This window comes from Rhipicephalus microplus, chromosome 1, assembly GCF_043290135.1.
Source record: "Rhipicephalus microplus isolate Deutch F79 chromosome 1, USDA_Rmic, whole genome shotgun sequence".
In the NCBI taxonomy this organism is placed as follows: domain Eukaryota; kingdom Metazoa; phylum Arthropoda; class Arachnida; order Ixodida; family Ixodidae; genus Rhipicephalus; species Rhipicephalus microplus.
In genome coordinates, this window is record NC_134700.1 from 219,614,848 (window position 1) to 219,642,402 (window position 27,555).

The 27,555-nt window shown below is 42.9% G+C and overlaps 1 protein-coding gene across 1 annotated transcript; it reads left to right on the forward strand.

The window, feature by feature from the left end:
- Nucleotides 1–34: 34 nt before the first annotated feature.
- mst (misato mitochondrial distribution and morphology regulator) lies at nucleotides 35–27,066 on the forward strand. The gene is made up of 14 exons (XM_037412489.2): nucleotides 35–325; nucleotides 862–951; nucleotides 1,990–2,111; nucleotides 4,266–4,332; nucleotides 5,773–5,818; nucleotides 6,430–6,559; nucleotides 14,280–14,397; nucleotides 15,158–15,304; nucleotides 15,922–16,068; nucleotides 16,904–17,038; nucleotides 21,490–21,659; nucleotides 21,908–21,982; nucleotides 25,853–25,971; nucleotides 26,750–27,066. Exons 1-14 carry the CDS (start codon nucleotides 248–250, stop codon nucleotides 26,935–26,937), a joined length of 1,632 nt encoding a protein of 543 aa, XP_037268386.2. The 5' UTR covers nucleotides 35–247; the 3' UTR covers nucleotides 26,938–27,066.
- The last annotated feature ends 489 nt before the right edge of the window (nucleotides 27,067–27,555 follow it).

Genomic DNA, 27,555 nt, shown 5'->3' on the forward strand with positions numbered 1-27,555 from the left:
GTCATTTGAAGCCAATCCAATAAAAGCCTTGTATGACCTGCTCGCGGTTTAATGCGATTGAGCTGCATAGCGCATTGGTGCAGCTGCGCTGCTGAATTCAAAATTCAGGGAAGCGACCCTGAGCTAGGCGGAATGTCAACTCCATTGACTCCACAGTAGCGTGTGTACAAGGAACTAACGCTGCATAGGGCAATGCCGTGATTATAATCAGCACCTCTGTCGCCGTGCCTTGCGCGATTAGCAAAACATGCCTAACAGAGAAGTCATAACATTGCAGCTCGGACACTACGCTAACTTTGTGGGCTCTCATATTTGGAATTTGCAGGTAAGGTGCAAGCATTTCTAGTTATCTCCTAGAGAAATTGTATGTGTTATTTATGCTCATTAGCTGCGACCATCACGAAATCGATGCGCGGAGCTGTCAACTTATATCTTCCATGTTCCCATCTGTGTTATTTGTTTCCGAATGCACTGCGATTCACTGATTTACGGCAAATTAGCCCAAAGTATTTCCCCGCACTAGACGAGAAGTTACTTTCGCTTTAGCTCGCTATATCGCGACTATTTGTTTCATGATTTTGAACTGAACTGAATTTTGATACTGAACATCTAAACCGGCAGGACAGTGGCATTAATGTGGTTTCTTTAGCTGCCAAAGTATCTATGGTGCAAAGCACACTTTGTTGACAGATAATATGTAATCGCAGCAATTTTTCTCTGATCTAGCGTGCTGGCATTTAGCCTAAAAACTCTCGGGCATGATTACTATAGTGAAAAATATCAGACCACATAAAGCATTATTATGCTTGCATACCTCTAATGTAATCTTCTGCTACAATATTTATGTTGTTTATTTAACAGGAAGCCTGCTTTTCGTACAAGCCAAATGACAAAACGATACCCCTTGAGTTTTCTCACGATACTTTTTTTCGCGAAGGAAGAAACCCCAAGGTAAGTGGCCTGTGCTGACCCGTTTCATGTCGGTATATATTACTTACGCAGACGTTTCAGAAGCAGCCACATTGAAGCACCAACATGGGGGGACGTGATGAAACATTTGTGATGTCACCTTAGTGTTATATGTATTTCATATACATCGCGTGCTGGTAACTTTGTTTCTAATGCACAGAGGCCCAATAACACTTCAGCAATGTCGTTATCACTCTTGAATCAGGTTGATGACTGTGCGAATATATCGCTTTGACGTCATCTAAGCTGCCATGCTGTGCGTCTATGACGTCACGTGCAAGCTATGGATACACAAGCGTAGAGTCATCATTAAAATGTTTCTATTGTGTAAAGACTTGCACATATTTATCTACTGAATGTGTACTCATATGAGGCTTAGATTGATATGTGGGGTTTAATGTCCCAAAACCGCCATATGATTATGAGGGATGCAATGTGAGGCTTGGGACATTTGGCTTTTGTAATAAGAGCATTTCGAACTATCAGTGTGTGCTGTTTTCATTTTAAAGTTGAACATATACACATGAATATCTAGTTACCCCCAAGGGGTCTTCTGTTTGTGTGCCCATTTATACATAATATTATCACACTTTTAAAAGGGGATTGGCAAAATGGTGCTATACTTTACCAAGCTTTTTAATATGTACATTGCAGTGTGCTCTTTGAGTTTTTCCGTAAGTGTGAAACAGCTTGTACTAATGTACAATCGCTGCTGCATTGACAGGTACTGACCGAGCGTTGTTTTACATGTAGCTATACTGCCTGATGTCACTGCACAAAGGAAAAGATGCCTGCCGAAGAGAAGAGTATATTAGTAATTCCTTTTACACTATTTTATAAGGGCAGTGCATTAAGCTACAGCTAAGTTTGTTTTTTCTAAGTTGATTGATTTCACAGGTGTTCACGTGATGTCCATCAAGCTATTTCTAAGCGTCTGCAGCTGCAAAACCACTCTTTTTCTTTTTTCTTTGGCTCATGTGCCCAGTTTTCCTCATTTCATTGTGTCATTTATACATGCAGGGCAATGTGACATACACACCACGTCTTCTAATTGCCGACCTTCAAGGAAGTTTAGGAAACCTGAAGGCAACCGGTTGTCTTTATGACCCTCCACCATCATCAGCCAATGAAGTGATTGCTTGGTAAGAAGACTGTCCATTTAAGATGTTAGAAAGAACTTCTACTGTTCATTGAGCTTGGCAATGTGGATGTTTTACTAACCTCTGAATAAAGAAGAAAATAATACGGAATGTACCTGAAATGTTTTCTCGCTTCATTTGTTGACTTTTTTTTTTTATTCGGGATAAAATGGTACATTTATTTTAATTCGGGAGGTATCTTCACAGAAAATGGAAATTTTCTAAATGCAATGACTACCTCTCATATGATTGCTTTCGTTCTTGAACTCTGCCCTCATCTCTTGGTAAATAGAACTATGAAATGGAACTTATTTTCCTGGTACCTCTAGGTTATGCTTATCAAGAGTCTACCATATTTATATAATTGCAAAAAACTATAGCTCAATGAAGGTTTCATCACATAGCAATATAATGAGAGATGTCAGTAAAATGAAAGCCTAGACGCAAATGGCGCAACGTGGACAAGTGTGGCCACGTAGCATAAACAAACACAACTATTGCGAGTCTAGTCGTTGGTTCGACGTGAGACCAATTTTCTTTGACAACAAGTATAGTCATCATTGGTCACTTCGGCACAAAATCCAATGACTATACTTATCAATGGGAGGAAAGGGGTTAAAGCTGAAGGTCTATATGTATACTAGATAAGTAATCAAAATCTCTTGCCTGCAACTTTCAGGAAAACGATTGTCACTATTTCTATTAGTGCGACATCATGATGTTGCCATTGCATGTGGTTAACACAACTTTGAAACATTGCTGTTTTATTCTCTTTCTCGACTGGATTGTTTGGCTTGCTTTTTCTTATGTTTGGTAAGGGCTACTTTTGAGCATGGCATGTGGTCACTCAGCAAAGCACGACTAAATCTGGATATATTGAACTGATGATAATTCTAAGATGGGCTGATGTGTTGATAATATGATTACACTAACTACTAGGATGTTCTGGAGGTTAATGGAATCCTCTACATTCGTCTGGTAATTGATTATCATGCACATTTGATTAGGAAAGGAACACACAACAGAAAAGATTCTTGTTACCCTTACTAGAATGTGCCCTTTTTATTTGTTTGTTATATGATCTCACTAAAGGGCAATGCAACCCTGTTTTATCACGACTTATAATTGCTATATCCTTTTTATAGCATTATGAATAAGGATGCGCAAATATTCGAGATTTAGAATATTTTTATATAGTGTTTTCAATTCGATTCGCACTGAAGTTTTAATCTTTGATAATTGCTATATCCTTTTTATAGCATTTTGAATAAGGATGCGCAAATATTCGAGATTTAAAATATATTTATATAGTGTTTTCTATTCAATTCGATTCACACTGAAGTTTTAATCTTTGAACTTCTCAAAGACAAATACAGTCATCGTCAAAATAAAAGTGGCCCCATCAGATTTTAATATGCTTCACCTCATCACACTCTCGTGTTGTGGCAGAGCTCTCTTTCAAGCTTCGCTGTGGTCGTAAATGTATTGACTCGAGAAAACGTTGGTTCCAACATGGAGATGATAAATGTGGCAGATGTGGAAGAAAAATCAGCAGTTTTGGGTCTGCAATTCGGGCAGGCAGTCCAAAAAAAGATCTGGCGCTGAAGATTTGCTAGCACCCAATATTTTAGGTGTTCTTATATATATATATATATATATATGTACATTTACTGGGCAGATTCGAAACTCCGGACTTGAAAGGAGTGCACCGTTGCTCACCACATCAGTTGGGCTTCCACCAAAGTTTAAAGAGGAGAAAAGACTGAGTGAAAGGCATCTTTTCCTTTCGTGCATACAGTGTTAGCGGCATCACTTTGTTTGCACCAAATCATGTACTACATAAATATAATTCGGCTTCTGCATTGCCTCATTCTTGATAAGATAACTATGAAACACCATCCTGGCAGCTCTTCATTAGCAAAAAAAAAAAACACTTTCATGTTGCTATTTTATAAGACTATGCTTAGAAATCCTCTCCAATTTTTTACTGTAATTTCTGTTTTTATTAGGATAATATTCTAGAAATATTCGAAAAGTATTCTTTTCAATTTGCACTCAATATTCACTTCGAATTCACTTCGAACTCAAAGTTTTACTATTCGCACAGCTCTAATTTTGAATATTCTGTGTAAATTCATTTTTGTTTTGTCTTGGCAGGTCTGGTAAGGTCACCATCCACAAGGCTGAACCAGAGAGAAAGGTTCCAGGTGGCTCTAGAGATAAAGTGCGTCGCTAGCTATATAATAGAGCGAGTATCTTTTATGAGAATTCCTGTTTTATGAGAATTCTTCGAGAGCTGCTGTATACATCAATACGTGTTTATAATGTGACATAAACCAGTATTTTCTCTGGAAGTCTCTGTCGAAAATACTCTAGTGACATTTCCACATTATCACTCTTCGCCTTTACATAAAACTTCTACTCGGGGAAACTTGCTTGGGACTGTATAGAAGAAACCTAGGTGTATTTTGAACTGTGTAGCCTTAAGTACTTTACAGAAAAGGCCATGCAAGTTGTACCAAACTTCCCTCAATTTTTTTATTTTGGCATAAATATAGACATTTATAACAGCATTGTATTTAGGAAGATAACCTCCAGATTTGTGTTGAGGTCATCAATTTGTTGTGTATATTAATAAAAAAAACGTTGTTGGACTAGTAGTTAGTTCATATTGTGCAAAAGGTAAAATGATACACAAGGTAAAGAAAACAACAGGTACTGGAAAAACTGTTCCTTTCTGTACTTTGTTGTATATATAGCTCTTGCCAGCGCAAACAGGTGTAATCAGAATGTATCTATCTGTATATTTAGCTAAGGATACTCTTCAAAGGGACCTACAGCCAATTTTTGTGATACCTATTTTCTTCAGTGCTATGGAAAGCTTACCAGAAAGAGTGTGTAATGACGAAATGGTAACGTGGAGAACGCCACGAAACAATTTCAATCATAATTTTGCTCCCCGCAGCAAATATGGAGCCGTATAGACACATGACAATGCATGCTGCAAACAGTAGATGGAAGAGCGGTTCATTTCGAGTTTTCTTGCTTACCGTGAGCGTGGGCACTTTGCGTGCATGCACCATGGCTAAACAGGGTCCATTGTTTACCGCGAAGGCAGCACCGCTTCTCATCATGCTACTCTTTTTACCCCATAAGCGGCACAGAATTGAGCAAGGCTGGATAATAATATACCTACTCTAATTCTGAAGACTGATAATGCCACACTTGACAGCATCACATTATGTGACTACGTACAGTAAAGTAATCAACTTCATAATCAATCTTCAAGGCTCTTCGCCAAGGCTGTGCAACATACCGGTTTTTGTTACTTTAAGACATCATTAAAAAATATGAATTCTACTCAGTTCACGGAAAAAACGCTCTAGTCTATCATGATAATTCACAGTCTTTTCATTTCTACCAGAATTTAATCACACGTTCTAGCCAGTTGTTGGTCCCTTTATGATAGCCAAATGAAAACAGTTCTGCGAACAGTATTTCAGTGCATTCCTCAAATTGCGTACATTGAAAGTGAGTGGCAAGTTGTTACTTTACATTTATTCTATGTTATTTGGTGAACCTTTTCTAGCATTTGCTGTTATACATTAAACTAGTTGGTCAGTTTTTCTACAGCAGTCTCTTTTTGTTGCTTTTGACTTTCCAGGATGTACAACGGTTTCCTGCTGACCAGGACAAAGATGTTTGCCGAGGTGGTGTACCTTTAAAGTGACATGATTTACTTCAGGCTGCTTTTTAACTGTGGTTCATTGCAAAAGTTCGAATTTCAGACTGGCCATAGTGCATTCATTTCTATTCATGTTAACATTGAATAGCAATCTACCTACACTGATTGTGGCATTCAGTACAGCCACAGAGATTCGTTGGAATAGCAGAGTGAAAGTCAGCCTGAGTCATTGCGTTCTATCCAGCCACATACTCAGATGTGAGGCGAGGGTTGAGTAGGAAAGTAAGCAATGAGACATACTGGCAGGCATATTATAATAATGAAGCCAGCCTTACACACTCACATCGGCCCTCAGCATCTGATGAGCTGAGGAGCATAGCTGTGACATGGATTCTCAGTAACATACCTAAATAAATATTCCCTTAAGGTGCAAAATTATTACATTGCCTAACCCAGTGTCATGAAGCTGCTTTCGATGACAGGCTTAGGTTGTGGCTTGCATGTGCACTCTGTTCTTGCTCTTCCTAGACTATTTGTGCTTATAGGCATGAAAATAATGTACTTCCTAGCTTTACAGGGTTTTCTAGACATTAGTCAAGCAAGTTCAAAGCCTATAGTTTATTGCACTATTTGTAGTGGACCCTGTACATCAATCGAGCAGGCAGGTGGAATCCAAGAAGGAGCCAGTGCAGCTGTGGTCAGAGTTCCTCGATGTCCATCTGCATCCTCGCACAATTCACCTGATTACACGCTATCTGCACGACAAGTAAGATTTGAGAAACGCCTCTACATTGGAATGATCTGTATAGCCAAGTACAGTAGAAACTCGCTGACATGATTCCGCATAATACACTTTTCAGCCTAATATGTCTTTTGTTTTATTCCCGACTAACGTCCCTTGGGAGTAGCGCATTTTCATGTATTTATTGCTATCACATTTTTGCCCATAATTGTATAATATGGCCATAAAAGTGTATCTTGACCTATGTATCTAGAAATCCTACGTTTATTCTTTGGTATACTAGATCAAACTGGATTTCACCAAGCCATGATCTGCACATCGCAGAGGCTCAGAGACTGCAGCAGTAGCAATTTCGCAGCGAAAAAATTTCTGCCTGGCACGGCCACATCATCCAATGATGATAGTGATGCGCCAGGCAGTGCACCGCGCCATCTAGTGAAACGTAATCAGGAGAATTTATTCCTTGATGTTGAATAGAATAGAGTACTGCATAAATTGACTAGCTACTCCAATCTTGATCTAGAAAAGTATATTATGAAGTCTTGGTTTGGATTACCTTTTATTAGGCCCGGGGAACCGGCAGCCGACAGCTACGATGAATGAGCCAAGATGATGATGCTACGCGACAACGATGAGGATGCATGAGCCACACATGAGAATGATGATAATGTACCGGTGAAGAGGATGCGTATACTAAATGCCCACATCAATTCCCCCCACGTGAAAGCGGCCAGCCTGGCCGCGGCAAGTCAAGGGGACAAAGAACGTCGCATGAAGGGCTTCATACGAGAGACATGGACGACCTCTGTAGTTCGATAACGGCGATCTGCTGGGGTTACAAGTGGCGTCACGCGATAATTCACTGGTGAAGTCTCTTCAAGAACTGTGTACGGCCCGATAAGCCGAGGCTGAAATTTGTCACACAAACCAGGTGTGCGAACAGGCGTCAAAAGGAGCACTTCGTCTCCAGGTTGGAAGGATACATCACGATGCGATTCATCATAAACTAGCTTTCTGTCTTGCTGGCGGGCTTCAGTGTTTATACGAGCTCGTTGGCGGCACTGTGCGAGTCGTGAAACGTATTCCTCTGAAGAGGATGGAGATGAATTCGCTTGGCAGGTAAAGAAGGAGACGTCCAGGAAAGAAGTAGGGGAGCGTCCATAAACTAGGTAAAATGGCGAGTAGCCGGTTGTTCGCTGAATGGCCGTATTGTAGGCGAAAGTGACGAATGGTAGAACAACGTCCCAGTTTTTGTGGTCTGGTTGAATATAGGCAGCGATCATGTCAGCAAGAGTGCGGTGGAATCGCTCAGTGAGGCCGTTAGTCTGGGGATGATAACTAGAGGCAGTCTTGTGAGTTGTGCCGGAGGCCTGAAGAAGTTCGTTCACTAGTTGTGAAAGAAAGGCCCTTCCACGGTCACTGAGCAACACACGTGGAGCACCATGACGCAGTATAATGGCTCGCAGGATGAAATCGGCAATCTCAGAAGCTGAACCAGTAGTAACGGATGCCGTCTCGGCGTAGCGCGTCAAATGGTCAATGGCTGTTACTATCCACCGGTTTCCAGCAGCACTGACTGGGAGGGGGCCATAAAGATCGATGCCTACAACTTCAAATGGTGTGGCTGGGCACGGAAGAGGCTGTAGTGTACCGGTGGGAGCAGATGTTGGTAGTTTTCTACATTGGCAGGTAGTGCAGGACCCGACGTACCGAGCTACACTAGTGGTAATGCCTGGCCAATAAAACCGACTTAGAAGGCGATCATAGGTTTTATGGTAACCAAGGTGACCAGCAGTCGGATGGTCATGAAGTGCCCTGAGGACTTCGGACCGAAGCGATCGTGGTAGAACGGGAACCCAGCGCTGACCGTCAGGATGGTAAATTTTGCGGTACAGCACCGAGTTGTCCAGCTTAAATTGCGAGAGTTGGCGACGGAGCCTTGCATTAGGTGGACGGGAACTGCCAGTGAGATAGCCTATAATACGTCGACAGTATGGGTCAGCCAACTGTCGAGAAGGAAAATCGTGCGGGTCGTCCGAAGGCAGCTGGTCCATAGAGGCGAGAGAGGAAACCGCCGTAGACGTGGACTCCGAGGGCGTGTTGTGCAAATTGATGGCGGAAACCCCGAGTGGAGTCACTGGTAGTGGGCAGCGAGAAAGAGCATCGGCGTCACTATGCTTCCTGCCACACTTGTACACGATCTCAAAATCATATTCTTGGAGGCGTAGAATCCAGCGTCCGAGGCGTCCCGACAAGTTCTTGAGTGTCGAAAGCCAACATAAAGCATGGTGGTCGGTCACAATGGTGAAATGGCGGCCATGCAGATATGGACGAAATTTCTGTACTGACCAAATGATGGCGAGGCACTCCTGCTCGGTGATCGTGTAGTTCCTCTCGGCTGCGGAGAGGACGCGGCTGGCATATGCAACGACTCGCTCTCGCGAAGAGTTGTCGCGTTGCAGGAGCACGGCTCCTAAACCGCGGCCACTAGCGTCTGTGTGCAGGAAGGTCGGTGCATCATCATGAAAATGAGCAAGTACAGGGTCGGTCGTGAGGGCACTCTTCAACCTGTCGAAAGCCGATTCACATTCCTGAGACCACTGAAAGGGCATACCGGAAGCAAGTAGCTTATGAAGTGGTGCGGCTATGGAGGCAAAGTTTTGTATGAATCGCCGAAAGTAAGAGGCGAGACCAAGGAAACTTCGCAAATCTTTTGGTTTGTCAGGGCGAGGGAAGCGAAGCACTGCAGCAGTTTTATCAGGGTCTGGACGAATTCCGTCCTTGCTCACAACATGACCGAGTACCTTGATAGATCTGCTGGCGAAATGGCACTTCTTGGTGTTAATTTGAAGAGCAGCGCCCGCAAGACAAGTCAGGACCTCGTCCAAGCGTTGCAGATGTTGAGGAAACGTCGATGAAAAGACAACAATGTCATCGAGGTAACATAGGCAAGTCTTCCATTTCAGGCCACGCAGCACGGTGTCAATCATGCGCTCGAAAGTTGCGGGCGCATTGCATAGACCGAACGGCATAACATTGAATTCGTATAGGCCGTCCGGTGTTGCAAACGCAGTTTTTTCTTTATCATCTTCGTGCATGGGGATTTGCCAATAGCCGGAACGCAAGTCGAGGCTCGAAAAGTATTCAGCACCCTGTAAGGAATCTAGGGCGTCGTCGATGCGTGGCATGGGGTATACGTCCTTTCTAGTGATCTTATTGAGTGCTCGGTAATCGACACAAAATCGTACGGAACCTTCTTTTTTACGTGCCAGAACGATGGGCGACGACCAAGGACTGGTTGAGGGTCGGATTATCTCCCGTTGGAGCATCAATGATTTTTCGTTCAGCTAGAGAGACGCGGTACGGACGGCGGTGCACAATGGATGTTCCGTCGGTTTGAATACGATGTGCTGTAGCAGTTGTCTGGCCCAGGGTGGATGAATGAACGTCAAAGGAGTTTGCATGCTTTTCCAACAAATCAAGCAGCTGCTGCTTCTGTGAGTCATTCAAGTCTTTGTTGATGGCTGCTGTAAAGGCTGAGGAAGCAGCATGATCTGCAGGATGGCCTTTAGAGGAGACAGGGGTAAGAGGCACAACGCACACAGGCTGCAGATCGGCGACGCAGGCGACAGTAGTGCCCCGTGGCAGTAAAAGTTTATCTTGTGTGGTGTTGGTAGCAGCGAGCACAGTTGATCCATTGTTGAAGCGAGCCACACCTGATGCCAGAGCTATGCCTTTATTAAGGCAACACGGTGACGGAGTGACCAAAATGTCACCAGAGTCGATGTCGTTGGACAAAACTGTCACTAATTGATGTTCGTTTGGTGGTAACTCAATGTCTTCTGCAGCGATGAGTCGAAGTGGCCTGTAGGTTTCGTCGTTGAGCAAGTGGTCCGTGTCAGTAAGATGGACGACACGTTGTGCACAGCAAATAGCCGCAGAAGCAGAGGAAAGAAAGTCCCAGCCTAAAATGAGTTCATGGGAGCACGGGGATAGCACAGCGAATTCTATATGATGAAGAATTTCGTCGATTAGTACACGGGCAGTACAGAGAGCGGAAGGGCGAATCATTGTTCCCTGGGCTGTAACCAGGGTCGGTCCATCATAAGGCGTCGTGGCTTTTCGAAGACGGGCACACAAATCAGCACGAATAACAGAAAACGCAGCCCCAGTGTCCACCAAAGCATCAACGTCCACTCCCTCAACTGTGACCGCAATCATATTGTAGGGGCGTGCTGGAGGAATTGGAGTCCTGTGTTGGAATGCAGTTTGACCTCCAAAAACTGCATCGCTTAGTTTTCCGGACGCCGATCAGAAGTAAGGAAAGCAGGCTGAAGAGGAGAAGAAGAGCGCCGGTAAGGCGACGGTGAACGGCGTCGGGTTGATCGGTGACTACTGCGCAGTTCACCCGATGCTGGCGGAGATGGAGACCGACGCGGCGGTGACGAATAACGGCGGCCCTGGTACGAGGCTCCTGCGGTATAGTCCCGTTCACGTATGTCATACCCTCGGCGCTCGTCTTGCTGGCGCCTGCGGCAAAAGCGTGCAATGTGACCACGATAGCCGCAATAATAGCACGTAGGCCGAGTCGATCGATGAGGAGGGTAGTAGCTTGCGCTAAGTGCACCAGGAGAGAGAGAAGTCAGAGGGACAGGTGACGGCTCACGCGGTGGTGATGAAAAGCTCGTGGGAAAGCTTGTGAGAGGTGCGGCAGCAACCGACGCGTACGTTCGTGGCGGGGACGTCGAGCTGACGGTGCCTGGTGGTGCGGCGGCGGTGTGCGGGAACGATGGTAGAGTACGAGAGACAATGGGCTGCAGGTTGGCCTTGTGGGTCATGGACGTGAGCTCTTCCCTGATGACATCCCGCAATGACGTTGAAGAGGACTGAATGGGACACACTGAAGGTAGTGTGAATCCCATTGATTCTAATTCTTCACTTATAATCGCCCTTATCGTGTCTCGTAGGTTTGGATCAGTCGTAATACGGGCCGCGTCACTATCTGATTGTAGGCGCATAGACTCAAGTTCTTCGAGGCGCTGACAGGTTGTCGCAACGTCAGCAACGGTAGCCAGATTCTGGATCGCCAGGGCATTGAATGCGACGGGTGCAATCCCCTTAAGAAGCTGGCGCACCTTGTCTGATTCTGTCATTGGTGTGTCAACCCGGCGGCAAAGTGAAAGAACATCCTCGATGTAGGATGTGTACGACTCCCCGATGTGCTGTTTCCGAGTCGCGAGAGCTTTCTTTGCGAGAGCCGAACGAACAGCCGGTGTGCCAAAGACATGGCGATGCTGATCTTTGAAAGCTGACCAGTCGGGGATGTCGATGAAGTGGTTGAGGAACCACGTCTTCGCGACACCCGTGAGGTAGAATGACACGTGAGCGAGTTTGTAGGTGTTATCCCACCGGTTAGCAGCGCCGACACGTTCGAAATCGTCCAGCCATTCTTCCACATCTTCCCCGCGCATACCAGCGAAGGGATGGGGCTCACGCTGGAGGCTGTTGATGACGTGAGAAGGCGCGGCACGCGGTGGTTGAGTGGGAACGGCTGCAGCACCGGCCTCATCTTGGTGCGACATATTTCCGGACAACGGGCCCAAGCGGCGACCTGAACGTAGCTCCAGGGGGTAGAGTCGTCGAGAGGATGGCGGGGGATCTAACAGCACTCTCCACCACGTATGAAGTCTTGGTTTGGATTACCTTTTATTAGGCCCGAGGAACCGGCAGCCGACAGCTACGATGAATGAGCCAAGATGATGATGCTACGCGACAACAATGAGGATGCATGAGCCACACATGATAATGATGATAATGTACCGGTGAAGAGGATGCGTATACTAAATGCCCACAATATTGTTAGTAAAGTGTGCAAATTTTCATCCTTTTTTTTCCACCTTTTGTTTAATAGAACTTTTTAACGATATGTTTTGTGTTCCGGTAGTTGTGAAAAATGTATCAATGGAGATTCTATTCTATTCTTTATGTCCCGGCTATGTCGTGAGCAACACGATGTGCAACTTCTACAGCGAGGTGAACTGTATAATGGAAGTAATTTTAAGATCTTGAGTGTCCAAATCATCACAGCCACATTTGCAATACCTCTGGAAGCCTGCAAGTATGCTTAATGCTAGGCATCTCAATGCTGTTCGTGTAAGGAAAGACTAGAAAAATGTGATGTGTGTGCATAAATAAGGATTGTTACACATACTGTGTCCTGTTACTGGTGCTCCTTTCCTTCGTTTTTATAACTTGCTATGGTGGTCTGGCTATTACTCTGCTCAAATGCTGACACGAAATTTGCAGGATTGAATCTCGGCCATGGTGGCAGCATCTCTATAGAGACAGTATACTAGAGGCCTATGTATTTAAATTTAGGTGCACATTAAAAGAACACGAGACCAAAATTTGTGGAGCCCTCCTCTAACAGCATCCCTCATAATCATAATGTAGTTTTGGGGCGTAAAACTATAACAATCATTATTCGGGCTGTTTTTTTTTAAGAAGCAATGCACATTTTTTTCTTAAACACATTTTTCCTCTGTTTCGCATGCATTCATATTCTTGCGCTTAGCGCATCGTGCAGATTCCATACGCGTTCATGTGAGGCGGGGACGCCGCTGCTGGCACCATGCCAAGGGACTGAATACTGGTCATTGCGACTGCAAGACATCAAAAGATTTTTTCTTAATATTAGTCTTGCACATTTCAGAAGTTGAAATTATAAAGAATCAAACAACCATTGCACGTTGCTCGCGAAGGACCGTTGGTCAGCATGTGCTGCTAGGATGACAATTCGTATCTGGCGCACTACATGGACCGCCCTTCCGGCGCACCTGGTGTGTTCAGTTTTGGTATCTCCAGCATTGCAGTCTGGAAATTCAGCGACGGATGTTTCAAACTACACGTGATATTTTCGATATTTAAAAATTATGCTTGTCATAAATTGGGTCGTAGAACAACTTTCCGATATAAACAACTGCCTGAGAATGGATAATAAAAATGTTAATTAAAATACTTTTATTCATTAGTCATTTCTGAGTGATCTAATTAGTGGCAAAATCTTTCCGCCTCCGCCTAGAAATTGGGTGCGATGAGTACTAGTGCCTTGCTGTAACAGTTTTTTAAGGAAAAATCTGTATTGCTTCAAAAAACACCCTGTATATTATTCTTCGTATGCATCGTCACGATATGTTGGGTGTACCAGACACGTAGGATTTGTGCATTGCAACAAAGCTTACTTTTGGGAGCTGTGATGGCTGCTAGCGGATGGGATGATTTGATAGTGTGTAATAAACACGGCTTTGGTAATGGCTGAGATTAATGCTATCTTGGTCGTCTTAACCATTTAAAATATCATGAAAGGTCTCAGTGTCCGAAATTTTAGGCACCTAGATACATTGGCTTTATGGGTTACATGGCTGTTCTGTGAAGGCATCGAAGCAATCAGGCATGTCCAAAAAATTGGTTGTTGACCGCATAATGTCGTTGTCAAAAGCACAAAGGCTTAGGTTTGGGTGATTGGAGCTGATTCCAGGCTACGCAGGAAATGTATTTTTCTTCAGTATTTTTAAAAATTCAAAAAGACTGGAGAGGCCCTTGTCATTTTCAGTCATCAAATGTCAAACTTTTCATGTGACCCCTGCTGCAGCCATTCTAGTCGTGTGTGAGGGAACTTTTTATTGAAAAGGGAGACAACTTATTTGGTAAAAATTGTGCTAACTTTTATCCTTGTTTGGCACAGTCCAGATGATCCCTTTGACCTGTTTGGGATAGGAAACCAATGTGCAGAAGATCCCGAGTGGCAGAACAGTTTCGTGGATGATGTGCGCTGGTTTGCAGAAGACTGTGATTCTCTTCAGGTAAAGCCTTTGCATCAAGCTTCCAGTGTAAAAAAAATATATTGGTGGATTCTGAAATCACTTATGAATGCTCAAGAGGTATTATGTATACATTTGAACTCTGGTGTAATGAAGCCACATACAAAATTCAAATCCTTTCTTAATACTTGATTTTATTTGTAAGAACGTACTGCTTGCAACATGCTGGTGTCATCTGTAAATCATTATATCCACATTTGATACAACAGTAGTCAGATTTATGAAAAGAGGGCTCTATGAGACGAGGAACGCTGCCCATGGCCGTGATAAAATCTGTATGTTGGTAAAGGTAAGGAACCAAACAAATATACAAAGCTAGCTTTACGCAACTTTTTTTTTTGTATCCGGAAGTAAATGTCCTATGTAGGCTCAAAACAAGATGCTGTTAACATGTAATGCATTGCAACGTACTTGCTTCCTTTGACTTTTGTTTAGTACTTGGCTGCTGACCTGCAGGTCACGGTATCGAATCCCGGCTGCGGCGGCAGCATTTCCGATGGAGGTGGAGATGCTGTAGGTTCGTGTGCTCAGATTTTGGTGCACATTAAAGAACCCCAGGTGTTTGAAATTTCCAGAACCCTCCACTACAGCGTCTCTCATAATACCTAATGTAGTGGTTTGCTACATTAAACCCCACATATCAATCAACTTTTGTTTACTTCGCTTTTACAAATGCCTGTTAGGGAAGCCACGATAATATACTGAATGCAATTCTTGAGATTCTTGTCTCTTTTTCTTACAGGCTTTTAACATTCTACTTGATGGCCATAATGGTTTTACTGGTTTAACGAGCAGCCTTCTGGAGATCCTTCGCGACGATTACCCAAACAAGTCCCTTGTCTGCTGGCCTCTGTATCAGCCTCTCTACAATAGCATCAATGAAGGGCGTGTGAGTGCTCAGCAGAAATCTACCATTCTAATGCACGAATTGAAAACTCTGGTTTCGTTAATGTTGCCCTACTGAAAATGAGGAGAATTTACCGAGTGCTCTGGAAAAACTATGACTTGTTTAGGAGCCTCCTTTGTATAGCATTTAGACATGCTTGCGATGCATGGTGGAGATGGACAATGAGTTGTCAGTGGCTCTACAGTGCACAGCACACATGGCGTTCATCAGTGATGGCTTATGCAATTTTAAATCGCAGGCTTTCAGGCCAAGGACATAGGAAGAAAATAGGCAGTCAAGGTAGCAAAGAGCATGCAATAAGGGAGCTGATCAAACTTCTGCATTTCTGTTTATGAATATTTAGGTACTGTAATTATATGAATGCAGTAATTATGGGAAGCCCCTTAATGCTTTCACAAGATTCTTGCTTCTTATACTGTGGCAACTGAACTTTGTGAGGAAGGTGTTATACATGAAAAATGCCAGCTTATCTCAAGTATTTATGCAATAAATACTATTGCAATGTCCTCCCTAATCTTGAACACTTGCACATTTTGGTTGATATTGCTGTGTGCAAAATAAGTTTTGTTTACATACCTGACCACTGTGTACGAATGCAGGTTGCACTCGACATGGCACACCGGCACTTCAATGCAGTCATGTGCTACCACAGCCTCAACCGACTATCTTCCGCCTTCTGTCCGCTGAGTGTATCTAGTAGCTATTTTCAGCCCCTTCTTCGGGACTTCAAGCATCTCAAGTTGGGAGTGAGTTCTTGCTGCCAATCTAAAAATTAAGACATATTCTATGAGAAAAAAAATCTGGGCTAGTTGAAAGTTAATTTTGGATGCTAACAGTGCTAAACAAAAGAGGACAAAGTGCATGTGTCATTGCCTTTTCTTAAACTCATCCTCATCTGCTTAACACTGTAAGCTGTTAAAAATGAGACATGCGTTAAGTGTTAAGATTGAAGTGTTAAGTGTAATTTTTTTTATATGAAGATTCATTTTATATGTTTCCAATCTCTTTTGTGACCTCGTAGTACATAAACAAAGGATGAGACAGAAGGGAAATGGCAAACACAAGTGTTGCGTCACTCTTCCTACAATATTTTGTTTCCATCTCATCCTGTGTATATCCTTTTCGTCTCATCCCTTCATCTCTGCACTTCAAAGTTACATTATAATACGTCAACAAGCCCAATCTCTAACATTATATATAATCTTTGCTGTATTATTTTGCTCTTCATCACCAGCCTTCCTACTGAAAGTTTACAATGGTAATACTAGATATTAAACAGGGCCATGGCTAATCAGTGTCTAGTTTCTAGTCACTTGTAGCAGCAGCTTACAAATTCAGGGTGTGCTTGACAGTAACCAGTTGAACAGGGTTGCAATAAATATGAGAGGGGGACACATTTAACTAAATAACTGGTGAACAATATGTTGTGTTTTCTGACCTTAGTGGAAACAGTGCATTGTGTGTGCTTATGTGTTTCAAATCATTCACACTAAATTTTTTTTCTATATAATGTACTATTCCTAAATTTGAAATGTATTTTGTGGATGCTTCAATTCCTGACCACTTATTGTCTGAATCCAGTCTGACCTGCTCCACTACAATACAAGCGGTGTCCTTGGCCTGGCCCTTGACAACATTATGTGTGCTCTCAAGCTGAAAAGCCAACCTCTGGAAGTGCCTGAGCTCTTTGGCCAGCTTTGCAGCCCCAGCAAAAAGGTACTCCTGCATTGCTGTGAGATTGTGCCGCATGTGGTGACATCGATAGAGTGCATAGAGTCAGAAACATGTGTAGCTATTGCCAATTTATGTGCACAAAACAGCGGTTTTTACCTAATTTCTATGGCAGCCTTTCTGCATTCCTTTGAGGGGCCAAAAGGTAATTTCACTACCCTCTTTCATGAATGAGGCATAATTGTTCTTGGTATAGGTATAATACTAACATTAAAAAGGGCATTTACATTAAACACTCATTAACTCAACATGCATTAATTCATAAAATCAGGTAATTAAGACATCTTCATTCTCGGCCAGCATATACAATGTTAATGGCATCAAACTCTTTAGTTTGGCCACTGCAACTTGGTTAATTCAAATGATTCTTAGAGCGCGAAGAAGCAAAAATGACATTCAAAGACAACCTAAATGGGGTTGTGCAGCCTGCATTGCCATTGTGATCGCTGCAAACCATTTGGTGATGACAAGAAAGGCAGAATGCTTCATGCCTATTTGCGTTTACTACTGCGTGTGACACCTTGTTAGCCGCGTCTGTTCAAAAAGTCGTCGTTGCCATCCACAATTGCGTTCCTGGGGACCAAGTCTTCAGTGGCAGCAGCCAATTCCATTTGTCTTCTGGGTATAGTAGTCATGTGCGCGTCGTGGTGGCTAGATACATAATGAGGAAGGTGTGCTGAGTGTGCGTCAGGCTAATTAAGTCAGGGAGGTCTGGGGGTGCAGTCGCATTGTGAAATAAATCTCAGGGTATATAAAATTTGGCTTTCAAGCTACTCTTACGCAAAATAAGTACAGCATTTACGTTTTTATATTGTTAAATGAAGTTTACATATGTAATAGACATTTGTTCATTGTTTTTAATTATTTTGATAATTCAGTTTGGACATTTTTTCTGGTTTCGTAATAACTGAATTAATGTACTTTTGCTGTATTGATTATTTTACACAACATTGCCAGCTAGCCAGAATACATGCAACGACTAGTTACCCTCTTCTATTCATGAGTGCATTACTGCAATAAAAAGGCCATTCAAATAATTATGTTTGACCACGCTAGTACCACTCTTCAAAAGTACACCGTCAGGTGCGAGGGTGATCCCCTTGTTCCACTATCGTTCTCACATCCATGCTACCCAGGCTATCAGGTGCTTTGTAAAAAAGACCCATAGTCAAGCAGCATGTAGAATTGTTTGCTGCATGATTTGCCAGCCAATGCTGGTACAAAAAGGACTTCCCTGGCACGGCACTGTATGAAATCAAATGAAATTGCTTAAGCTTAAGGGGTGTGGGAACCTCTGGTCCTCTGTCTAGTCCATTCAGCCTAAAGGCTCTTAAGTGATAGCTGGCATCTGATGAATGCAACCTCTACACGGTTGTTGGAACTGTTTCCATTCACTTTTTTATTACCACTTTTTCTTCAGGTATCAATGTGTCTTTTGCTTTTCTTATGCCATCACTTTAGCTATTTTCACTAGACAGTCGAACCTGTTTATAACTAACCTGAAAGTGCGGCGATAAATGGTCATTATATCAGTAGTTTGTTGTATATGAACCCACCCATAAAAACACCCGCCCCTTAGTAGCGAAATAATTTTTTTCCCCTGTGCATTTTATTCAGAAGTGGGAACGACCCCTTCGCTGACAAGTCGGGCCTTCTCGCGTGCTAAACAACACCAGTTTGCTCACGAGTGAATTCAACCACATTCACAATGAACTCGTGGGGATCTACTGAAGTGGGGTACCACCACGTTGAACTAATCATCCCTAACTGGTCACGTGCAGCACGACGCTTATTCGGCTCTCGTCATTTCATGCCAGTTCGCTTGCAGTGCAATGTATGCGCGAGTTTGTGCTTTTGTGTGCAAGGTATGCGTGCGTCTGTACTCAGCATCATGCTCGAATGCAGCGACTAGTGTGTTCATTTAACACAACGAAGAATTTTGCGAGCAACGCGCACAAGCAGTCTCCCACAACGCAGCGGCTGTAAACTTGGGAATGGCAGCATGACGCGCTTGTTTCGTCATCACTCTGCTGAGCTGCTATGTGCAGATGACCCTAGTAAGGTTGCCGGCGATGAGTCAAAATGGCATGTTCATTGCCACTGGCCACCTCGCATCGCTCTTTTTGCATGCTTATCCATTCGGGCACCGCCGAAACCGCGTGGAAGTTGCCAGTCTTACTAATCGACCAGTCTCTGCCGTCTCCAAAACCTTTCTCGGCACATTGTGGTCTCGGAGAGTTGAATTTCGCAGTGAACTTCCATGCAACAAAAGTTATTGCTTCTCGCATTTATGGCTTCTTGCATTCGAAGGCATTGTTGGTTGATTGTTGGCAGTCGTAAATGCCGAGAACGGCGTCGGAACATTTTGCCAGGCGAAAGCTAACCGCAATTCATCATTGTGCCTCTTATTCCTTTTCGTTTTGTTTTTTTCCTCACTTCCATTTTGCCGGTAAAGAAATGTATGTACGGAAAATGAACTACCTTGCTCGCAATGTCCGAAATTTGCGTGGGGTGCCCGCCGCGCTATGTGATATGTTTGTCGCAATTAAACTGCAGCAGAGCGCACGCGAGCATGCGCCAAAATGCCTGTTTTACCTTTTTTTTTTTGCTTACGTGTGTACTATATTTTTACCGTCACCATTCAGAAGTGTTCATTGTAAAAGTAAAAAAGGCTTTGAAAAATGTTCACTGTATGTGGACTCGGTTTCAAAGGGTAGTATAGGAATATCATGAATGCACCGAAATATGGTCGCTGTAACCGATAGATTGTTATATCTGGGATCATTACAAGTGGGTTGACTGTAGTAAGTTCAAGGTTCAAAACAAACTTGAAGCAAATAGTAATTTGGTGAAATAATTGCAAATTGAACAGTTCGAATAGTGTATATCACATATCAAGAAAAATTAGCATTTTTTGTCATGGTCCAACTAACTTGCACATTATTTTTAAAATTTTGAACAGGGCATATGTTAATGTCACTTTTTTGGTTCGAAGAGAAGTGGAAGCCCGTTTGAATAGTAGCAAGATTTCTATAGCAGTAAGGTGCAAGTGCAATACATTACATTTTGAAAATTACATTGCTTAGCGCATGTAAACCTGTGTAACACGATTTTAAACTTAAATAATTGTGGTGCGGATTATCCTTGAACGAGTGGTTTCATGGCATAGCGTTCTCATACTGCAGTGAAACCACCTTTACAAAGCTCTACATGTTCTCAAATATCTAGTACATATTCTTTCATTTCAAATACTTCAAAATTTCGAATGACCTGAAATCGTGTTGAGGTGAATTCGACTGCTGTCATATTTGTTCAAATATTCAAAGCGCCCTAATATTCACCCGTCTCTACCTTTCACAAGTAACTAAAGAAAAAATATTATATGGGGGGACCCTTAAGCTTCGCCTTTAAGAGTTGAACGCGATAGCGAAATGCGGCCCCTAGTGCACCCTTCAACGGCTAAGTGCATACTTATTAATGTTTTGTTACATACACACACACGCACACACACACAGTAGATCGTACCAGCACGCGCGTGCGAATGGTACATACAGGTTCTTGATCCAAAGCAAGGGTCGCATGGCCTCCAAGATACACGTGGCACGCTCGCCATCTTGGATGCCATAAAGAGTCTCACAATGCCTCACAGGTAGCAGCACATTATCTAGCGTTTGCTGTTTGCTTGATCAACGCCTCTAGAAAGGCATGTTTTCCGCTAGATGGACATAGTTGTCCATTTTTAGAGCTGTTTGAAAGTTCCTGTGTGTTTTTAGCGGCGATGGCTGAACTATCTCGGCCTTTTTCGACGTGGTTTGAGGCTGCCCAAATGCGCCTACAAATCGCCGAATAGGCTCGTTTGCGTCATGACACCTGTCTAACAAAGCGCGTTAAAGGGGCCCTGAAACACTAGTTCAAGTAACCATGGAATGAATTCACTAGAAGAGCTTATTGCCTCAGAAATTCAACGGCACAAAAATTTGAAGAATCCGTCCAGTCAGAGTGAAGTTACAAAGGTTTGTCGCATGCTGCAATTGCACTATCTCTTCTCTTATCCCGACGAAAGCGCTGAAAGCTAAGCAGAGATGGTTGGCAGGGGCAAAGAAACTACCGTGCCTCGTGACCTTGAGCACTTTTTTTTTTTCAAATGCGTGGCTTTTTCAGTGTGGTGGCAGGCTCACGCGGGGACAAGTAGCAGCCTCTCGTGGCGATCTCTGTTAACTTCCTTTTTCGCTCACAGACGCGCAGACGATTTTTCGCTCACAACCAACAGGGCAGAAGCCGACGGCAGGATTCCTACGACACGAGCTCTCTAACGCTATCTCGTTAAAAAGGCAAGCACAGAGGCTCGAAAAAGGAAAAGCGGTTGTTACAGTGACCAAATCGCGGAGAAGTTTCCTGGATGTCTTTACTGAATTACTCATAAAGCCCTGCTGCAGCTATGTGTGCTGGGAATGGGTCTGCCCCTTGGTCTCGGTGAACTTCAGCTGCTGGCAGACTGGACCCAAGGCAGCAGCCTCGCAATGCTCACCCCAGGCGCCCGTAGCCCTGCACTGTCAGCAATGAACCTGGCTGTGATGAGAGGGTGCAACGCTAGCATGGTGTCCAAGTGAGTGAACTACCAGATTTTGTCAGATCATTCACGGGACTTGCGAGCCAATGTGTCATCAAAATTATCCTTTGTACTACTGCAAAGCTATAGTGTCTGCTTTTCTTTTATTTGTATGGTGTAACTGAAGAATTGAATGACGCAGAAGCTGGCAACTTCAATTTGTTAGCCAAGGCTCAATATTTCTGTTATAAAATAATGTATTTTTCAATTACCCTCTAAGCTTCCGCTTTTTTTATGGTCCGTAGATTCCCACGCCGGGTACAGGATCCCAGTGAAGTGCTATGGAGATTTGCAGAACGCGTGTGTGAAGGATCCCTTATGTAAGCTTTTATGTTTATATTACTAACACATTATTGCTCAATGTTCAACCTGTGCTTTTATTTTGTTTTTAGTAGCAAGTTGCAGTCCTAATGTGTGTATCATTTTGCTTGAACCAGTAGCAGTCATTCCACATACACTCATGTCGTTGAGGGTTTGAGGCTGCCAAGCATTTGAGCTTTTCACAGTCATGCTTTATATATATATATAAAGCATATAAGCATATAAAGCATAGTTGGAGCTCACTCATTCATAATTGGAGCTCACTCATACTTACTTATAAATAAATTTGACTGTTAGGGCTCACTCTGACTCAAACTCACTGAAATTTTCATTCAAACTTGCTGAAATTTTTCTCAATGGGACTCTCTTGGACTCGAACTCGCAAATGTATTGCGTTGCCGGATGCACTCAAACCTACGGCTTGACCTAGGTCTGAGTGAATTGACTCATGATTCTGTTAGTGTAAAATGAACTTTTGTGATCATTGTTTGAAATGCCAGTACCTTACATAATCCGTGCTCAATTACATGCCTTTTGATCTTGTTTCAAATAAGAGTTATCAGTAGTTTCAATTCAGTAGAGATGTTTTTGTTAAATACGCAACTCATGCGAAATATTTCTGTCAAAACATTCCCATGAAAAAGTTCGCAGGAGGAGGTCATGGCACCCCCTTCCCCTAACTCACGCCACTGATCAATAAATACTGAGGTGGTACATGAACACTGGCGCATTTATATATATATGTGTGAATACACGAATATAAACATAAGCCAATATCAGGCTGAATGCGAGTAGTAATGCTGCAAGTGAGTAGACAGGACTCACTAGATTGGAAGGATTCCATAGATTGGAAGTAAAAAGTTGAGCTCACTCAGACTCGCTCAAGAAACATAAGTTGTGCTTCGGCCGTACTTGAACTCAGACTCACTAAAATTTTTCTCAACCAGACTCAAGGCCCAATCCGAGTCTGAGTGAGTTGACTCATGAGTCGGTAAGTTTGCCAACCTGTACTATAGAGTGGAGTCAGGTGATTGGCTCCTACATGGTGGAACACAAGCCACTTGACAGCGAACACTGAAAAAAAAAGGGGGGGGGGGGGGAATAGGAAACAAAAACTGCTCATGTGTTTTGCTTGCCACTGTCCTGTCTCATTATCTGTGCCATTTAACTGTGGTGAACGCCATTGCATAGTGAAGAATGACTTCGCAGTGTTACTAAATTTCTTCAAGTCATCCTTGTGGAACCTTAGTGCTACCATTTTACTTGCATTCTTGCAGTGCTTTGGTTTGTATGTCTGAGGCATTTGACTAAAGAACCTAATAAGGCTGCTGTGATACTGCACTTGACTTATGACCAGAATGTCTGTTTTCTTTAAAGAATGTCATTTTCAGTCTCTTATGAACTTTTTCCAATCATTCATTACCGTTTTGATGCTGGCTAGCATTCATGTTGTCATGTTGAAAGGATTTAACAATTTGAGATATATTCTTCCTTTGAGAAAGTCATCTCCAGTGCTTACGTGTGGGCTTGCACATTAAAATAGTTGTGTAACTCATATCGCACGCATGCAAGTAGAAGAACATAAATGCATCTGCCTTTAGAGATGACACATGTCTGTAGAACTGGTAGGAAAACACTTTGTGGAAGAAAATCAGTATGGAATATACAAGAGTTCTGAGCTGAGCCAGGTGGTTTTGCGTATCTATATTACCACATAATAGCACAAACAATGGAAAAGAAGAAGAGCACCTTGCCTGTGTGTTCTTTAACTGTTCCATTGTTTGTGCTGTCTCACCATAGTGTACCGAGTACTAGTATTGGAGCTCTTTTACTAAAAAATGAGTTTTCTCTAGAAGATGGTTGATTGTGACAGCCATGTATGAAAAGTCAGGTGAGCATTCACGATAGGTGATTGGAGTAAATGTTAACTTACTAACTAAATTAACAAGCATGGTGTCACACACACATGGAAAAAATTAAGCAGGTATCAATTGTTGATCACAAACACTTAGTAAATGCTGGCATAATAAACAGTGTGCATGCTAAGTGAAGAAAATTTTTGAAAAGCAAGTTTTTTCTAAAAATACATATTTTTTGTTTTTACTTGCTTTCACAGGCTTAGTTTTTCTAGTTGCATGACAAAAAGAAATGTATTTAGGTTACAGTCAAACTCGAATTGAGCTAAAATCACTTTTAATGAGTGCAAGGTGGCTATTAAAAACTATGAAGAGCTGATTGTCTTGAGTCTGCTGTAAATTGTCACCTGGCTGCTCGCCATGGCACAAGAGTTTACCAAGGATACTTGGTCTTACTAACCAGGATTCCCAAGCTCTCATGATGGAAGAAATCGTCTCAAAAAGCAAATCTTTGCCACATAGATGAGCTTTCATTTCTACATTTAAAATGCAATTTTCTCGAGATGCCATTATGGGCAACTCCTTGAGATTGGACGCAATGTTTTTGGGACTTCTGATGGCCAGGTCCAGGTGAAGTTTTTCCACATATTTCTTAACATGCGAAGATTGCATTCAGCTTCTTTAAAACCTGATATCATTGGTATAATTATTATAAATATACAGTAAGCAATTCGTATGGACTGAGCATTTTAAGACTTCTCACATTGTAATTTTTCTTGTTTATTAAAATGTGTAATACATGCTTTCTTGTCAGTTATTTGCATACCACAATTAAAGTGGCACAATATCAGCCATTAATGGTTCATAATTATACAAGTTTAGTGGCAGAACAAGTGTGTCAAAAGCGAGCTATATTTTACACATTTTCATGGTACAATACAAAAACTACGCAACTTGTTATAAAACTGATTACATATTTGAAAGTGAAAAAATAAAAGCCTTTGTAATGCACGAAAATTTAATTGCCCTAGTCTATAGAATGAAAGACCTTTTGCACATACAGCCTCCAGTCATCTCCACTAGCCCAACTTTCACTTCTGCTGCAGAGAACCTCCAAGATTGTGTGTGCAGGCCATAATTTGGATCACCTGCTTGAACAGTCGTGCACTGCCACAGTGTGGCTAGAGGAGGAGATGCATGTTGATCATGGCATTCACTTGATCGCAGTCAACACATGAGATAACATGCCTCAAGTCATGGTCATTGTCTTAAGACCCCCCATATATTTTGATACACCTGGGGAACTATTCTCAACGTGTCCATCTACGGGAAATGTCCATTTCAACGGAGAGCAATCAGTTGCTCGAGAAAGCTGTGAGCCGTGTCATCATTGCGCTCTTGACCAAGCCTGTGCACTGAACCTGCACTGCACTCTCTCACTGTAAGAAGTGAATCAAATTTGCAGTAACACATCACCTAAACAAAGTTGATAAGTCTGTCCTTGCATATGCATGTGCCACTTGCTTGAGAATGATGCAGGGTATACGTACAGACTTTCGCCAGTGCATTGGACAGGCTTCACATTAAACCTAATTCAAGAGCTAACGAAATCTCAGAATCAGAGGTACTTAAAAGCCTCGGAGATTCGCTTGGCAAAACGTGGATCTCTGGAGGCTGCATTTATTGCATTGCGTTCTGTCATTCACATTTGCGTTGAGAGCAGTGAAAGCTTCGAGACATCAGAAATGACGTTACGGAAGAAAAACCAGAAACGGGGTGCACTGCTTGCCGAGCTTCAGCCAATCAGCGGTGACCAAAATGGACATTCCATTACATGGCCACATCGAGAATAGCTCTCCTGGCGTGCTCATGAAGTTTTTATTTGAATAAGAGATACTTGCAGTACATAATCTTGCCAGCCTAACTGATCATTACTTTGTTAGAACATCACTGGTATGAGATAGGCCAGCATGAACCGAAACAGTGTGAGCCATTCTTTGCCCCATTCTTTAGGTGGTTGAGGGAAGTGGAAAATCCATCCCGCTTCGTCTCGCATTCCTTTCCGGACATCTTTGGACCATTTGTGTCTTCGACTGGCCTTATTTCTTGCCAAGCTAGAGGTCGTCAGACCGGTAAGCTGTTTTTCTCGGCTTACTCATTATCATCACTTAATTTTTACTGCTCTCGTTCTATAAATGGCACTAGCTTAGGTTTTTGCTTCTGTTGTAAGCACTCCACTTGCCCAACTTAAAGGGGACTATGAAATAGTTTTGTGCGCAGAAAATTTTGAGATTTAATTTCTATATTAGAGTAAAAACAGACATCTACAGACATTGTTTGTTTGTTTCGATAAATTAGTTCAAAAGCAGCAATCATACTAGCGAAAATCTTTTGATGAGTGATAATTGCTCATTGAAATATTCGGTACTGACATATGTGACTGTTATACAGAGTTGAAACATGCCAAAATGTCGAGCGACTAATGTTCACCCTTTCCAGACACCCATGCCCAAGTCATTCAAGAGTGTAGTCTCTCGAACGGGTATTCAGAAGGGACAGAAAGACATAGACAGGACAGCCTGTAGAGCATACTGTTGATAGCACTAGCTGACCATGCTAACTCTCATCCCCAAGCTGAACACAAGGAAGCAGGCTCCTATGACCTAAGTATCTACACCATCAAATAGGACGAATGCAAGAACACCTGTATAATGTCTCATCATATTGCGTATGTAATGGCACCAATGGTCCTGAGGTATGTTCCCAGTGCGGGAAAGCCCAAGCAGGCCCAAGAGCTATGCCGGGGAGACAGAGTCACAAAATCAGAGAGTTGAGCATCCCTACGAGCGACATGAGGAAAGATCGCAGTAATGTGTGCTGCATTGCTCAATCTTCGTTTCACTGTTTCAGGTGTTGACTACGTTCCCTCAGTGACGTGTCTGCAAAACGGATTGGCAGCCAGTGATGTGGTGGCTGAAGTGGTGCAACAGGGCAGAAAGCTCGACTTGGGACGCTTTCATCGTTGCGTGGTTGCTGGGACTGAGCCAGACATGTATCGCGAAGCTCTTCACACCGTGCAGGAACTGGGGAGCAGTTGAAAGAGGCCTCCAATTAAAGCTGTTGCTTTATCATGACGTTTTGGACACAGAAAAAGAAAGAAATGGAAGCAGCATTCATTGCTTCAAAAAGTGTGTTGTAAAAACAATGAACACCTCGACAGTTTGTGAGTCCGTCACTTAATGTGAATTCGTTGCACAGCATTGTAGATGTCGTAGTTGTGCATGGAAGAGCATATTTTACAAGGCCTCATTGTACCAATCTTACAGTCATAATGACGAAATCCAGTGAAGGTTTGCCCATCAAGGCAGGTGAACGTTTTTCACAGCACCCCCCGCCCCTCCCTACTAAGCTAAAACATGGCAGCAAATCTACCCCCCCCCCCCCCCCCCTCCTTTGTACACACCTATGGCAGCATTGATAAACTGAGCCCTATGGCAGTGTCCAGTACCATTTCTGGAGCTATGATAGTGAGCACCACCGAACCTGCCATGCTATATCTGTGTGGTTGTTTTGAGAGTTCTCCAACTGTGTTATGAAAGTGGTGAAAAAACAGCATTAAAGCTGTATTACGAATGTTGACTCTGCTGTCTTATACGGTCAGCTGCAACTGCTTGTTTTAGTGGCAATGCTCAATTGCTTTTTTTTTTTTTCTTATA

What these genes read in the sequence shown, in the direction of transcription:
- mst (XM_037412489.2), top strand. Translation starts at nt 248, where the DNA reads ATGCCTAACAGAGAAGTCATAACATTGCAGCTCGGACACTACGCTAAC. An exon ending in CTCATATTTGGAATTTGCAG is followed by an intron (nt 326 to 861) that starts GTAAGGTGCAAG and finishes TTTATTTAACAG; the next exon opens with GAAGCCTGCTTTTCGTACAA. An exon ending in GGACAAAGATGTTTGCCGAG is followed by an intron (nt 5,819 to 6,429) that starts GTGGTGTACCTT and finishes CACTATTTGTAG; the next exon opens with TGGACCCTGTACATCAATCG.